General features: G+C 41.9%; 1 protein-coding gene across 1 annotated transcript in view; it reads left to right on the top strand.

The window, feature by feature from the left end:
- LOC124788993 overlaps positions 1-12,573 on the top strand; it is a 129,706-nt gene extending 117,133 nt beyond the window's left edge. Inside the window, exons 5-6 of the mRNA XM_047256280.1 lie at positions 345-491; positions 10,771-12,573. Coding sequence (XP_047112236.1) covers positions 345-491; positions 10,771-12,503 — 1,880 coding nt within the window. The 3' untranslated portion in view covers positions 12,504-12,573. The remainder of the gene's footprint in view (positions 1-344; positions 492-10,770) is intronic.
- Positions 12,574-14,159: the final 1,586 nt, after the last annotated feature.

Here is a 14,159-nt window from a genome sequence, read left to right as displayed (position 1 = left end):
TGTTGCAATCTCTATGAGTGAACAAAAACATGGTGTGAGTGGAAATTAACCACTGAGGCAGAGGAGCAGGCACAAAAAATAACCCCTGCAATGATTAAATGTTTAGATTGTGTGTGTGTGTGTGTGTGTGTGTGTGTGTGTGTGTGTGTGTGTGTGTGTGTGTGTGTGTGTGTGTGTGTGTGTGTTTTGTAGAAAACTGTTCTCATATAACATGTTAAAAACAGCTTTATTAATTTATACCACACTTACAAAATTTGAGTAAGGGCTCTCAGGAACCAGTTGTCAAGCATCTCACAAGTTATCACTACGTGCAGCCTAATGCCTGCCTGTGTCATGCCATACAGTGTCGCATGCATGGAGCCTGGTGCGTGCCAAGCCGGGCCCCGGGCCACTTCACTCGCATGCTGCCTGCCGGCTGCCCTCGTCCATGCTACTGTTTGGTGGAGAGCGGGACGGACATCCCACCAGCGACCTCTGGAGGTTCCACTTTGGTAGGGAAGCACTGCCTGTGCACTCAGTGCCATATTATCCACTATGCCAGCCTTTAGCAGCTCTACTCATGGGTACAATTGTGGTAACTTGTCCAATTGCCTTCCACATAGTGATCACACCATATAAGAGTAAAAATTCAAACTGCATAAAACTAGCTAATTTGCAAAGAATTTTATTTCCAATGTATATGTATAATAGCTACATATATTATGACTGAAACAGTATAATAAACATATTATTCATTGCATACATCATACCAGTTCAGCACCATACACCAATTAGTACTATAAGTGGTAGTGAGTGTAGTGCATGTTTTTGTTCTAAAGAGTTTTTGATATTATTCTTGGAATTTTTTTTAAAGAAAACGAATGACAAATTACCAAGTCTCTGAAACTCTCTGACCACCTGGGAATCAAGCACAGGACTTAGAAATCTAGAGGCAGTGAAGCCAACAACTATTGTGTCACAAGCTGCAGGCAAGCAGTTTGATGACATTTTACATGGCGATGGATGACATTTTATGTGGCAATGAGAAGGTTGCCTGGGAAAGTTTCATATAGATTAAAGAGTCTCTTGGGGAACTGTTGTCATGTTATGAAAACATTAGATGTAATGTCTCTCTCATACACTTCATTCATATTCACCTCAATTTCTTCCCTAAAGTTTGCAAACCAGTTTCTGATGAGCATGGCTAGCGATTTCATCAGTATGTTGCACACATGGAGAAGCAGTATGCAGAGAAATGCTTCCTCCTATTTTGACAAACTATTGCTGGGCTATTGTTGGGGTACTCTAGTTGTAACTTATAAGCTACAAATTAAATGGAAATAGGCAACTAATTTATAGTTTGATCTAATATTCTTCAAAATGTCATCAGAACACTGATGATAGTGAGAGTACGGAATATTTTGTATTCTAGCACTACCTACTTTTTTCTTTACTCATTATAAATTAATTAATTGTTTTTGTACATTTGATATTTTCTACAAGAAACAGTAACAAAAAAGGTGACGAATTCTACAGTTTCGTTTTGTTTAATGTAGTAATTTTGTGCATTGGTATTGAACTTTATAAGTTCAAGTGTCTCATACTATTAGAATGAGTCTTCACCTCATGGAGTCACAAATGTTAGTAAATTACTATACTAAAAATTTCTGGGGTAAAACTGCTGCATGAAAAGATTTGTATATTGATAGTATGAAACATATTTTAACAATTATTTTCATTATATTATGTCTACTTAAACATAGAAAACCTTAATGTAAGTAATTTACAAATTTTCAATGAAAATTGTGTTATGACACTGTTTGATATTTAACCCTTCTATCATTCATTGACCTACTCCTAAACTGAGATGTAATTTTGACAATGGCAATTGGGCACTACTGGCTTTCACAATGAATTCTTTCCTATGGTACGTCACAGAGACCCACCCTTTGTTCTCACTACTGTCGTGTTTTTGTCTGCAACCTCCACTCTCACTTTCTCCCACTGTAGATCCAGCCAAGACCATGAACTACTTTTGCCTCTCTACGGTCAATGTCTTCTTAATCACTGTATCATTCTGCAGCCTACTATCCACATGCAAATTGCAATAGAATCCTCAGCACTCCATCTTTATAAATAATTATCATCATTTTCTGTGTTAAAAAACTATGGCTAACTTTCTATGATAATCTTTCCTTCCTAAACGTCTGTGTTATACAATACTGGAAGACTATCTAGAGCTGTCTCTAATAACCATGCTGTTGATGGGACATTAACCCTTTCGGTCACGAATAATTTTTTTCCTGAAAAAAAGAAAATTGTGGCTTTTCTATCCCGTTCTTTGAATTAAATTATGATTTTTCAGATATATAAAATATTCTAAGGTGCCCCCCAAGGGGGAGATACAATGCATCCCCAAATGAGGACATTGTGTTCAAGTGGGTGCAGTATAAGTCGAAAAGTCAAAGTATTTTATTTGATTTTGTTTCACCAAATTACATAAATTACACAAAGCTTACTTAATGATCATATATATATAAACTATGGTTTTATGCTTGTGAAGAATGATAATCAAAGAAATAATTTTTTTTTCTATTCAGACATAAGTGAATGTTAGATTTTACACAGTAAAATTTGGTTTTGCTTTTGCAACACGGTTTCTTGAACCTGTCAAATGGTTTTTGGTCACTGACCATCGGAAGATGTCCAACGTTGTCCAAACAAACGTCAGCTTCTGGATGAACTTCTGCATCAGCTCATTTTTAAGTACTTGGACTCTCACTAGTGTGACGTCCCCTTTGCTGGCAGCTGGCTTATCTATTATTGTCAGTACTTCAGCCACACTTGCCCTAAAGTGAAGCAAATCAAGGGTCTTATTTTTAGGAGCACCTAATTCTGATGCATTTTTCTGGATCTCAATCCATGCATTTACACATGCAATATCAGTTGCATGAGCAAACATGCATCCACGTTCACACTGCAAAATCGGCTATAAACTGTCGAAAAGGGCTGTTGAAGATCATGTTCAGTTTCAAAAGCTGCTAACTGCATGTTGTTTTCTTGTGCAAAGCCTGCTAAATGCCCAGTAGGCATGGCTGGGGCCCTGCCATGTCCGGATACAAAGCACCTAAACAGACATCAGACTTACCAATCTGGACATTCAAAGCTACCTTTCAGTCTGATATGATTAGCATGGATATTTTTCTTATTCAGCTTTAGGTTGGCTGCAATGTGACAAATTCATATGCAACAATAACATTCTTGCTGTCAATGCATTGTAGTTTGGATGGGACGAGGGTTTCGTGATTATCTCTCTGTCACTTATCATGCAGTTATTGGGCTTTGTGTCTAGCTACTCAGCTTACAATACACCATATGATGTAAAACGTCTAACTTTACCTCTGTCATTGTCCTCTTGTTCAAAATTATCGCCAGGATCATCGGATAGATCATAAATTTCAGATGAAGTAAAGAGCTGTATAACTTCTTCTGTAAGTGGCCTTTGTCTGTCTTGGACACAGGACATTGTGAAATCACCGTAAGACAGCGAAATAATGTCCTAAATTTCTATGCTATTACAACCTTTCAGTCACAATGTCCTCACTTGGAGACCTGTATAAAGCTATAAATATGTTACTTACCTTTCATTCTGAAAGACATCTTTAGTTTTCATCTTCAACAATGCACCTCTCTACACACAAATAATTTTTTTTTACCTAAACTCAGAAGATATTACCTTGGTGATGGAAGTAACAAAGATTACTGGGAAGTATCCATGTGACTGTGCACATTCAGTTTTGTTTTGTGGTACAACAGATTGACGGGAGATGTCAACACTGTTTTCAAATGTACTCTCTGCTTGTGATAATATGAGGACAACAATTACAAATGATAAAATTTAAATAATATTAAAATATTAAGCATATATTTGGTACACTATGTGATCAAAAGTATCTGGACACTTGGCTGAAAATTACTTACAAGTTCATGGCACCCTCCATTGGTAATGCTGGAATTCAGTATGCTGTTGGCCCACCCTTAGCCTCGATGACAGCTTCCACTCTCGGAGGCATACATTCAATCAGGTGCTGGAAGATTTCTTGGGGAATGGCGCTCATTCTTCACAGAGTGCTGCACTGAAGAGAGGTATCGATGACCGTCGGTGAGGCCTGGCATGAAGTCGGCGTTCCAAAACATCCCAAAAGTGTTCTATAGGATTCAGGTCAGGACTCTGTGCAGGCCAGTCCATTACAGGATGTTACTGTTATGAAACCACTCCGCCACAGGCTGTGCATTATGGACAGGTACTAGAACATGTTGAAAGATGCAATCACCATCCCTGAATTGCTCTTCAACAGTGGGAAGCAAGAAGGTGCTTAAAACATCAATAAAGGCCAGTGCTGTGATAGAGCCATGCAAAACAACAAGGGCTGCAAGCCCCCTCCATGAAAAATATGACCACACCAAAACACCACCACCTCCAAATTTTACTGTTGGCACTACACGCACTGGCAGATGATGTTCCCCAGGCATTCACCATATCCACACCCTGCCGTCGGATCACCACATTGTGAACTGTGATTCATCACTCCAGTCAACGTTTTTCCACTGTTCAGTTGTCCAATGTTTATGCTCCTTACACCAAGCAAGGCATCGTTCGGCATTTACCAGTGTGATGTGTGGCTTACGAGCAGCCGCTCGACCATGAAATCCAAGCTTTCTCACCTACCACCTAACTGCCCTAGTACTTGCAGTGAATACTGATGCAGTTTGGAATTCCTGTGTGATGGTCTGGATAGATGTCTGCCTATTACACATTATGACCCTCTTCAACTATTGGCAGTCTCTGTCAGTCAACAGATGAAGTCAGCCTGTACACTTTTGTGCTGTACATGTCCCTTCATGTTTCCACTTCACTATCATATTGGATACAGAGGACCTAGGGATGTTTAGAAGTGTGGAAATCTCAGGTACAGAGGTATGACACAAGTGACACCCAATCACCTGACCATGTTTGAAGTTCTTGAGTTCTGCAGAGCACCCAATTCTGCTCTCTAATGATGTCTAATGACTACTGAGGTTGCTGAATCGAGTACCTGTCAGCAGGTGGCAGCACAATGCACCTAATATGAAAAACATATGTTTTAGGGGCGTCCAGATACTTTTCATCACATAGTGTATGTCCTTATATGAGGATGCCACGAGTGAAAGGATTGAACTCTAACCTCTACATCTACATCCATACTCCGCAATCCACCATACGGTGTGTGGCGGAGGGTACCTCATACCACAACTAGCATCTTCTCTCCCTGTTCCACTCCCAAACAGAACGAGGGAAAAATGACTGCCTATATGCCTCTGTACGAGCCCTAATCTCTCTTATCTTATCTTTGTGGACTTTACGCGAAATGTAAGTTGGTGGCAGTAAAATTGTACTGCAGTCAGCCTCAAATGCTGGTTCTCTAAATTTCCTCAGTAGCGATTCACGAAAAGAACGCCTCCTTTCCTCCAGAGACTCCGACCCGAGTTCCTGAAGCATTTCCGTAACACTCGCGTGATGATCAAACTTACCAGTAACAAATCTAGCAGCCTGCCTCTGAATTGCTTCTATGTCCTCCCTCAATCCGACCTGATAGGGATCCCAAATGCTCGAGCAGTACTCAAGAATAGGTCGTATTAGTGTTTTATAAGCGGTCTCCTTTACAGATGAACCCCATCTTCCCAAAATTCTACCAATGAACCGAAGACGACTATCCGCCTTCCCCACAACTGCCATTATATGCTTGTTCCACGTCATAGTGCTCTGCAATGTTACACCCAAATATTTAATAGATGTGACTGTGTCAAGCACTACACTACTAATGGAGTATTCAAACATTACAGGATTCTTTTTCCTATTCATCTGCATTAATTTACATTTATCTATATTTAGAGTTAGCTGCCATTCTTTACACCAATCACAAATCCTGTCCAAGTCATCTTGTATCAAAATGGTTCAAATGGCTCTGAGCACTATGGGACTCAACTTCTGAGGTCATTAGTCCCCTATAACTTAGAACTAGTTAAACCTAAGGACATCACAAACATCCATGCCCGAGGCAGGATTCGAACCTGCGACCGTAGCGGTCCTGCGGTTCCAGACTGCAGCGCCTTTAACCGCACGGCCACTTCGGCCGGCTCATCTTGTATCCTCCTACAGTCACTCAACGATGACACCTTCCCGTACACCACAGCATCATCAGCAAATAGCCGCACATTGCTATCCACTCTATCCAAAAGATCATTTATGTTGATAGAAAACAACAGTGGATTTACTACACTTTCCTGGGGCACTCCAGATGATACCCTCACCTCCAATGAACACTCACCATCGAGGACAACGTACTGGGTTCTATTACTTAAGAAGTCTTCGAGCCACTCACATACCTGGGAACCAATCCCATATGCTCGTACCTTAGTTAGGAGTCTGCAGTGGGGCACTGAGTCAAACGCTTTCCGGAAGTCAAGGAATATGGAATCCGTCTGGTACCCTTCATCCATGGCTCGTAAGATATCATGTGAAAAAAGGGCAAGTTGCATTTCGCAAGAGTGATGCTTTCTAAAGCCGTGCTGATGCATGGAAAGCAACTTCTCTGTCTCAAGGAAATTCATTATATTCAAACTGAGAATATGTTCGAGAATCCTGCAACAAACTGATGTTAAGCATATTGGTCTGTAATTTTGAGGATCCGTCCTTCTACCCTTCTTATATACAGGTGTCACCTGCACTTTTTTCCAGTTGCTCGGGACTTTACGTTGGGCAAGAAATTCACGATAAATGCAAGCTAAGTAAGGAGCCAATGCAGTAGAGTACTCTCTGTAAAACCGAATTGGAATCCCATCAGGACCTGGCGATTTATTTATTTTCAACCCATTCAGCTGCTTCACAACCCCAGGGATGTCTATCACTATATCCTCCATACAGGAATCTGTACGAGACTCAAACGGTGGTATGTTTGCAGGATCCTCTTGCGTGAAAGATTTCTCAAATGCTAAATTTAAAATTTCAGCTTTCGTTTTGCTATCTTCCGTTGCCAGGCCAGTGAGTGACTGGATGGAAGCCTTCGACCCGCTTACCGATTTGACGTAAGAACAGAATTTCCTTGGGTTTTCAGCAAGATCTTTTGCTAAGGTGTGATGGTGGTGGTGGTGGTTGAATGCTTCGCACATCGCTCTTTTTACAGCAGCACGAATCTCTACTAACTTTTGCCTGTCCTCATTCTCCCGATCTTTCTTGTACCGCGAGTGCAACTGCCTTTGCTTCCTGAGCATTCTCCGAATTGCGCTGTTAAACCACGGTGGGTCTTTTCTGTCCATAACCCACTTTTTTGGCACATACTTGTCCAATGCGTGATTTACAATGTGTTTAAAATTTGCCCATAATTCTTCCACATCCATCGTACTGGAAGTAAATGAAGTCAATTCATTTACTAAGTGGGATGCTAACAACTGCTTATCTGCTCTGTCTAGTAAGAATACTCTCCTAGCCTTCTTGACCGACTTTTTAACTTTCACAACCATAGTCATAATGCCAACATCATGATCACTAATCCCTGTCTCAACACTGACACCGTCGATGAGGTCTGGTCTGTTCTTGGCTACCTGATCTAAAATATTTCCATTACCCGTTGGCTGTCAATTTAGCTGCTCAAGACAGTTTTCGGATAATGTCTTCAAAAGTAATTCACACGACGGCTTGTCTGTACCACCTGTAATGAATCCATAGACATCCCAGTCTATACTAGGTAGGTTGAAGTCACCTCCGACTAATATAGCATGATCCGGGTACTTCTGCGATACAGAATGTAGACTCCCTTTGAATGATTCTAGAACTGTCACGGTGGAACCTGGTGGCCAGTAATAACACCCCACAATTAACTTTATTCCCCCTAACCCTGTTAAACGTGTCTAGATAACTTCACAATCACACTCTACTTCAACCTCAGTAGACACAATATTTTTGTCAACTGTAGTGAAGGCACCACCTCCTACGGTGTCTAATCTTCCTTCCTTCCTTCCTATGTTGTATCACATATAATGCTGAATCCATCAGTAGTACACATTCAAAATGTCTTTAGTAGCAATTTCCCACTTTTCATAATGTCTCATGGAAGCTCACAATGTTCCAAATTCATTTAACCTACTTCTTCAATACACTTACTTTGAATTTCAACAGTGCATCTTAAGTAATAAACACACTTAATGATACTGTACATTCTGTAGATCACAGTAATTATTAAAATGAATATTTCATTTAATGCTAATCAAAATAACACTGTTATACTTACAATGAATGTCATCATTTATACTTTATGGTACAAGGTTCCATATGGTGTGATTTGCTATTAAAATTGCAAGAGTGTGCTTTCATGGAAGAGTCTACCAGTAGATTATTTCCACCGATGTACATCTTGTGAAAGACCGTGAACACAGAGAAGCATGTGTTACTGTGTCCTGTGTAGAATGAGCTAACACATTGTCATAGAGCAAAAAGACCTCCTGAGAGAGCTTACTATGATGCTTCGCATTTGATTGCTGCCAGGAGATTTCTGTGGTTCTCCTGTATCAATTTGCCCCTTATAAGCATAACCTACAAGCACCACACCTGGCATTCTGAAGAAGCATTCAGGATCGCCATATCCGAAGGTGTTAGGCCTTCCCATTTTTCAGCAGTGCTGAATAAACATATCTTCACTGCCTGCAACTCTCCTTTGTCTTAGGGGTCATTGTGACACCAGCACTCATCCATGGCAACTACGTGGCTGAAGAAGTCTTCTGGATTGACCTGACACATCTGCAACATTTTCTCTGCTGCCTTAGTTTGGTGGACCTTTTTAATGGATGTGAGCAGTCATAGACTCCAATGTATGGCAACCTTTGTTATGTTCCAAATGTTGCAGAAGATGCAGAAAACTGATCCATGACTTATTTTCAGTTTTCCCACGATTACCTCAATTGTGAACACAAGACTCTTCACTTCTCTTGCAATTTCGAGTTCTTCATAGAAAGATGGCCTGCCACTTCATTCTGTGCCATTCAGACTTGCCTAACCAAACTGAAAGCATCTGCATTACCTAACCATGGTGTTATATATGGTCATTTGTAGTCATACATTTCCACTAACTCAGAATGGATTGTTGCCGTGCGTTTTTTCCCTTCAACCTCTGAAAACAAATTACCACTCAATACTTCACTTTATCAGTGGGCTTTAGACTACTGGAAACTCACTGAGACAGACTAGATACTGTGATCTTTTTCAAAATTCATGGACATTTCACTTCTCACTGAAAGAGGCTCCCCACCCCCCCCCTTTCTTGAACAAGTGAACTAGTGTTTTATCTCCACTGATCTTAATTGTGATAATATATTATGCTCTGGTCTTCCATCATTCATTTTTTCTAATCATCATAGACAAAATGATGTGATTGCATGAAAAGGCATGAACCTTGTGGTGAGTAAAACTGGATCCCATCCAGATTTACATTACCATTTATTTTACTGATTACTAGAATTTAATGATTATTAGCGGAAATATCTGATGATGCTTGAGGCTATGGAGTCATTTTATTTATTTATTGTTGTTTGTTGATTTATTTATACTGAAAAGAGTGGAGCCACTAAGCACTCTCTTACTCCTAACAAGACATTCACCATACTTTACTTTATGCTGACATAATGACATGGGTGGTATGAAAAAACTAAGATTTAATAAAGAATACAACACTTAGAAGTGACTGTAACATAAATAGTGAGAATCAGTAGTAGCTATAGTAGAAGAAAGCAGAGTTCATATTAGGAGAAGGAAGCATAACTCTGAGAAGACAGAGGCATTTCCTTTATATTTTGACAGTTTTTTTCTTTCTTTTTTTTTGGGGGAGGGGGGAGGAGGGGGGGTGAGAATGAGAGAGAGAAAAAGAGAAGTGCTTCAACTTTTTTGTAAATACAACTGGCCACTGAATAATGTGCAGAACACAGGGCACCTTGTTCACGAGTTGAACAGCACCAACAAACTTGGGCATACCCAGTGTACACAGACAGGCAGAACATAAAATGGATACTCATAAGTAGCAAGTATATGGTACCTTGAACAATTAATTTATCATTAAATAGAAAAATAATTTTATCATTCCCAGAGACACTGATATGCTGCACCTCAACCCCCCCTCCCCCCCCCCCCCCCCCCCCACACACACAAAAAAAATCAACACAAGTCACAGCCTTCATTTAAGTATAATCAATAGTTTAATCTGTGGTCATAGATAAATTTTAAGCTTCAGTAGGCTAGTGAGTGCACCCTCTTTCATAGGCAGATGGTTCAATCAATGGCTGCAGGAAGATTTTGACAAAAGTAGCAGCATGATCATCTCTTCGCCCGTGGCTGTGAGGGAAATGTGTGAATAGTATAGTAACTAATGTGTTTTATTAAATGCATTCAGTGTGAGTGGAACTTTACTTAATGTACCACAACAGATATTCAACAATTTGAAAATGTTTATTGCTTGTTATTTTAAATCATTGACACTGCCCTTAGCTCAAGTCTTGGGTGTGCTCTTGGCCCACAGAGGAAATAAAAAGCAGAATTAAAGAAAGTAACTGATTAATCCTCCTGTAGAGTGTGGTCTAATGCAATTTGTGTACTATTACAAACTGTAGAGCATTGAGTAATGTGCGTGTTTTAATATCTGCACTTTGTTTTTGAAATTCCTTGTATTGCAAAGGTAACTGATAACATCTCATATTGGTTTTTTCTAGGAACCGAAACGTGGGAACGACTCACCGTTCTTTCAGGACCTAAACCACAACCAAGGGCAGAGAGTGTTGCTCTGGCAGTGTCTGACCTGCTGCTACTGCCACCTAGTGATGGCCACCACAACCATACTCAGCATACATCCCAGCAGCAGCAGCAGACTGCTCCACTGACAGCAGCAACAGCAGCAATGGTGCATCACCAGCGTGGTGGCTCTGTGGACCGCAGTGTGCGCCACAACCGTGTAGCACCTTCAGAGGCACGCAAATATGCCTTCCGGCCTACAACAGTGAGCTATGCGGCAGCTGACACGAGTGCCGGAGGAGCGGGCAGCTTTCTGCGCGAGATCTCCAAGCTGTCACAGATCAACCTTTCACGGCTAAGCCACCACAAATGCAGCTACAGTGTGCTCAGCCATGAGGATAGCACTGAGAGCCTGCTGCTATCGAGTGCCTCCTCATCTGCCACTGATGACCGCCGCACCGCCATGGTCAAGTCACAGAGTGCTAATGTGATTGCACGCAAAAGTGAGCCAGCCAGCAATGGCTACGGTGACTCCCCTGAAAAGGAGGACTGCCAAGACACTGCCATGGAGACCATATGTGGAGACTACTTGACTGCCAACTACGATGAGGGCAGATCCTGCATCACGTCTTCCTGGGGGAATGGTGGCAATGGTGGCTATTCCATGACCAGAGATCCTGTGTCCGTCCCCAACTTTGGTGCGCTGACTGCTGTCCCTACCCCAGCACTCACACCTGTGGAGGTCACTAAACTTGTCTTCATCGACCCAGAAGATGAGTTTGATGCTGACTGTGTATCGCCAAAGGAAGCTGCTGTGATTGTTAAGCACGTGAGACCGGTGCCACCAACAGTGGCAACTCCCACAGGTGACTTTCCAAGACTGCACCGTCAGTTCCAGCCACAGACTCCCGATACAGGTGCCACGCCTACTGCAGTGGATGGTGCAACAAGGTTTGGTGGCATCTGTGGTCCAATACCGAAGTCAGCATCCGTGCGCTTCAACACAGGGCCCAATGGGGGCACCACAGATGATGATACAGGTGCTCTGCTGTCAACATCTGACTATGCCAGTCTGGAGACTGTGAACCGCAGCAGCTACAGTGTCTACACCAACCGGCCCAGTCCTGCTGAGGGCCACCATCCATGCTGTTCCCAGCAGGGGGACTCCCCGCCAAGTGAGTATCCACGTCCAGCCTGTGCCAAGACTGGAAAGGCCAAAACCCCAGTGCATGACGGGCCTTTTGGTTTCTGTAATCCGAACTACCTTGGCCCAGACATCCAGACAATACTGGCACAGCGCAAGTCATGGCACGATGGAACTGGGAATGGTTCGGGAACTTCTTATGCGCGGCTACTCAACAGTCCCCATGACAGCCTGCTGGAGGAGACATCGACGTCACCCTGCTGCCCCGCAGCCACTGCTACTGCCACTGCCACCACCACATCTGCTGCCAACAGCAGTGGTCACGAGGCACTGGAGATGCGCAGCCTGTCACCGCCCCCTGCACTGGCCGCCACAGAGAAGCGCCGACTTCAGGCACCGCGAGCCAGCAGTGCAAGTCGTGCCCAGCAACAAACCAGTGGCTTCTGTACACCAGAGCCCCATGTCCCACTCTCAGTCTTTGTGCTTGGAGGCAAGGAGCAAGGCCAGGTCACAGTCTTCAAACGGCCCATGTCCGTCTGGAGACTGCATCTCACACCGGACATTTTTTGAACATTGACATTGTGCTTTCTGCAATAATCCCAAAGAAAACCTCGCTCTGTGTGTGGAATCCAAAGAGTCTCTTACACAACAAGGAGCATGTTCAGTTATTACACTTGATAGCAAGTCTGGGTTTACGCATATGCTACTGTTTGTTCACAACTTTTTGAACCAGGGCTCCCTAGTTCTCACAGTAATTTTCTACAGTTGGCAATCTAACAAGGCCTTACCCCTGTGTACCATGACCTTTACAAAGTAATTTTCATACCATGCCATGCCAAATAAGTAAGCACATGTGTAGTTGTTAACAGTACATGATAAATGAGTGGCTTGGTTCTTCCATTCTCTCCATTTGTTCAGGAATCTGTGAACAAATTACAGGTAAGAGCACCAAGAGACCTCAATCAACACTTGTGTTTTTGGCAATCTCGGCCACAAAAAAAGTAAATAAAAATTTGCAAGTAAATTTGAAAACATGGATGGCAAGCCAACAGCACTGTTTTTAGCATAGCATTTGCTTCATTTTTCAGTCAAGCTGGAGTGTGATTGTTAATATCGCGGGTTGTAACATCTGGATAGTTGTGTTTCCCATCAATTCATCCACGAGGTGACACTGCTTTGGTTGTTACCTGCCATCATTGTGTGTGTTAGTGTGTGTTAGCTATTCTTTTTCTTCTTTTTTTTTTAAGTAGTCTATCTAACATAATGAGTGGTGTAAAGAATCTAAGTCATGTACAAAATAGGAAATGAACTATCAAACTGCATTCAGGAGAACAACAGTTCAATCCTGTGTCCGGCCATCCTGATTTAGGTTTTCCATGATTTCCCTAAATCGCTCCAGGCAAATTCCGGGATGGTTCCTTTCAAACGGCACGGCCGACTTCCTTCCCCGTCCTTCCCTAATCCGATGAGACCGATGACCTTGCTGTCTGGTCTCCTTCCCCAAAACAACCCAACTATCAAACTGAAATGGAAGGTGCCATTCAAGTTAAAAAACATGGCAAATATAAGTGGGGAGTCCTTAATATGTTTGTTTCAAGTAAGTCCCCTAATTAATTACATCTTTTGTAATGCTGAAAATTAATTTTCTGGGGGAACAAACGTATGAAAATTATAAATGTTGACTGTCAAAAAAAAAAAAATGAGAATTTTTTATGAGAAAACAGGTTGGGCAGGTGCATCCTGCAAAGACTCTTTTCTAGAATACTGCTGTTTGTAAATCCAGTCCACCTGATATTTGTAACTGTCATTGTAAATTCTCTCCCAAACGTTTTATTCTTTCTACTGTTTAAATATTTCACAACACATTAAATACTGTGCAGATCCTTGAATGTTCTGTTGAACACAGCATCTGAAACAACACAATACTTTGACGAGAATTTGTATGACATATTGAGTATGTTTCAGTTACTTCAAGTCTATGTTCAGTTGGATCCAGTGCTTTCCATATTTGCCACATTTCTGGGGCCTTTCTGGAGTCTTCCATCAAAAGTCATCAGCAGTGCCTGAGCATCTTGGACAATTTTGGAGAAGCATCAATTTCAATAAACCACATGTCTTGGATAGACAACCCTGGCTGTTCCACAAAAGTCCATTAAGCACTGTCTTTCATTGAGGCCAGCAAAAACAAAGTTCAACAAAGAAGACATTTCAGAATGCCCGCACTGT

Source organism: Schistocerca piceifrons, chromosome 3 (assembly GCF_021461385.2).
Source record: "Schistocerca piceifrons isolate TAMUIC-IGC-003096 chromosome 3, iqSchPice1.1, whole genome shotgun sequence".
Lineage (NCBI taxonomy): Eukaryota > Metazoa > Arthropoda > Insecta > Orthoptera > Acrididae > Schistocerca > Schistocerca piceifrons.
This window is presented reverse-complemented; position numbering and strand designations above follow the sequence as displayed.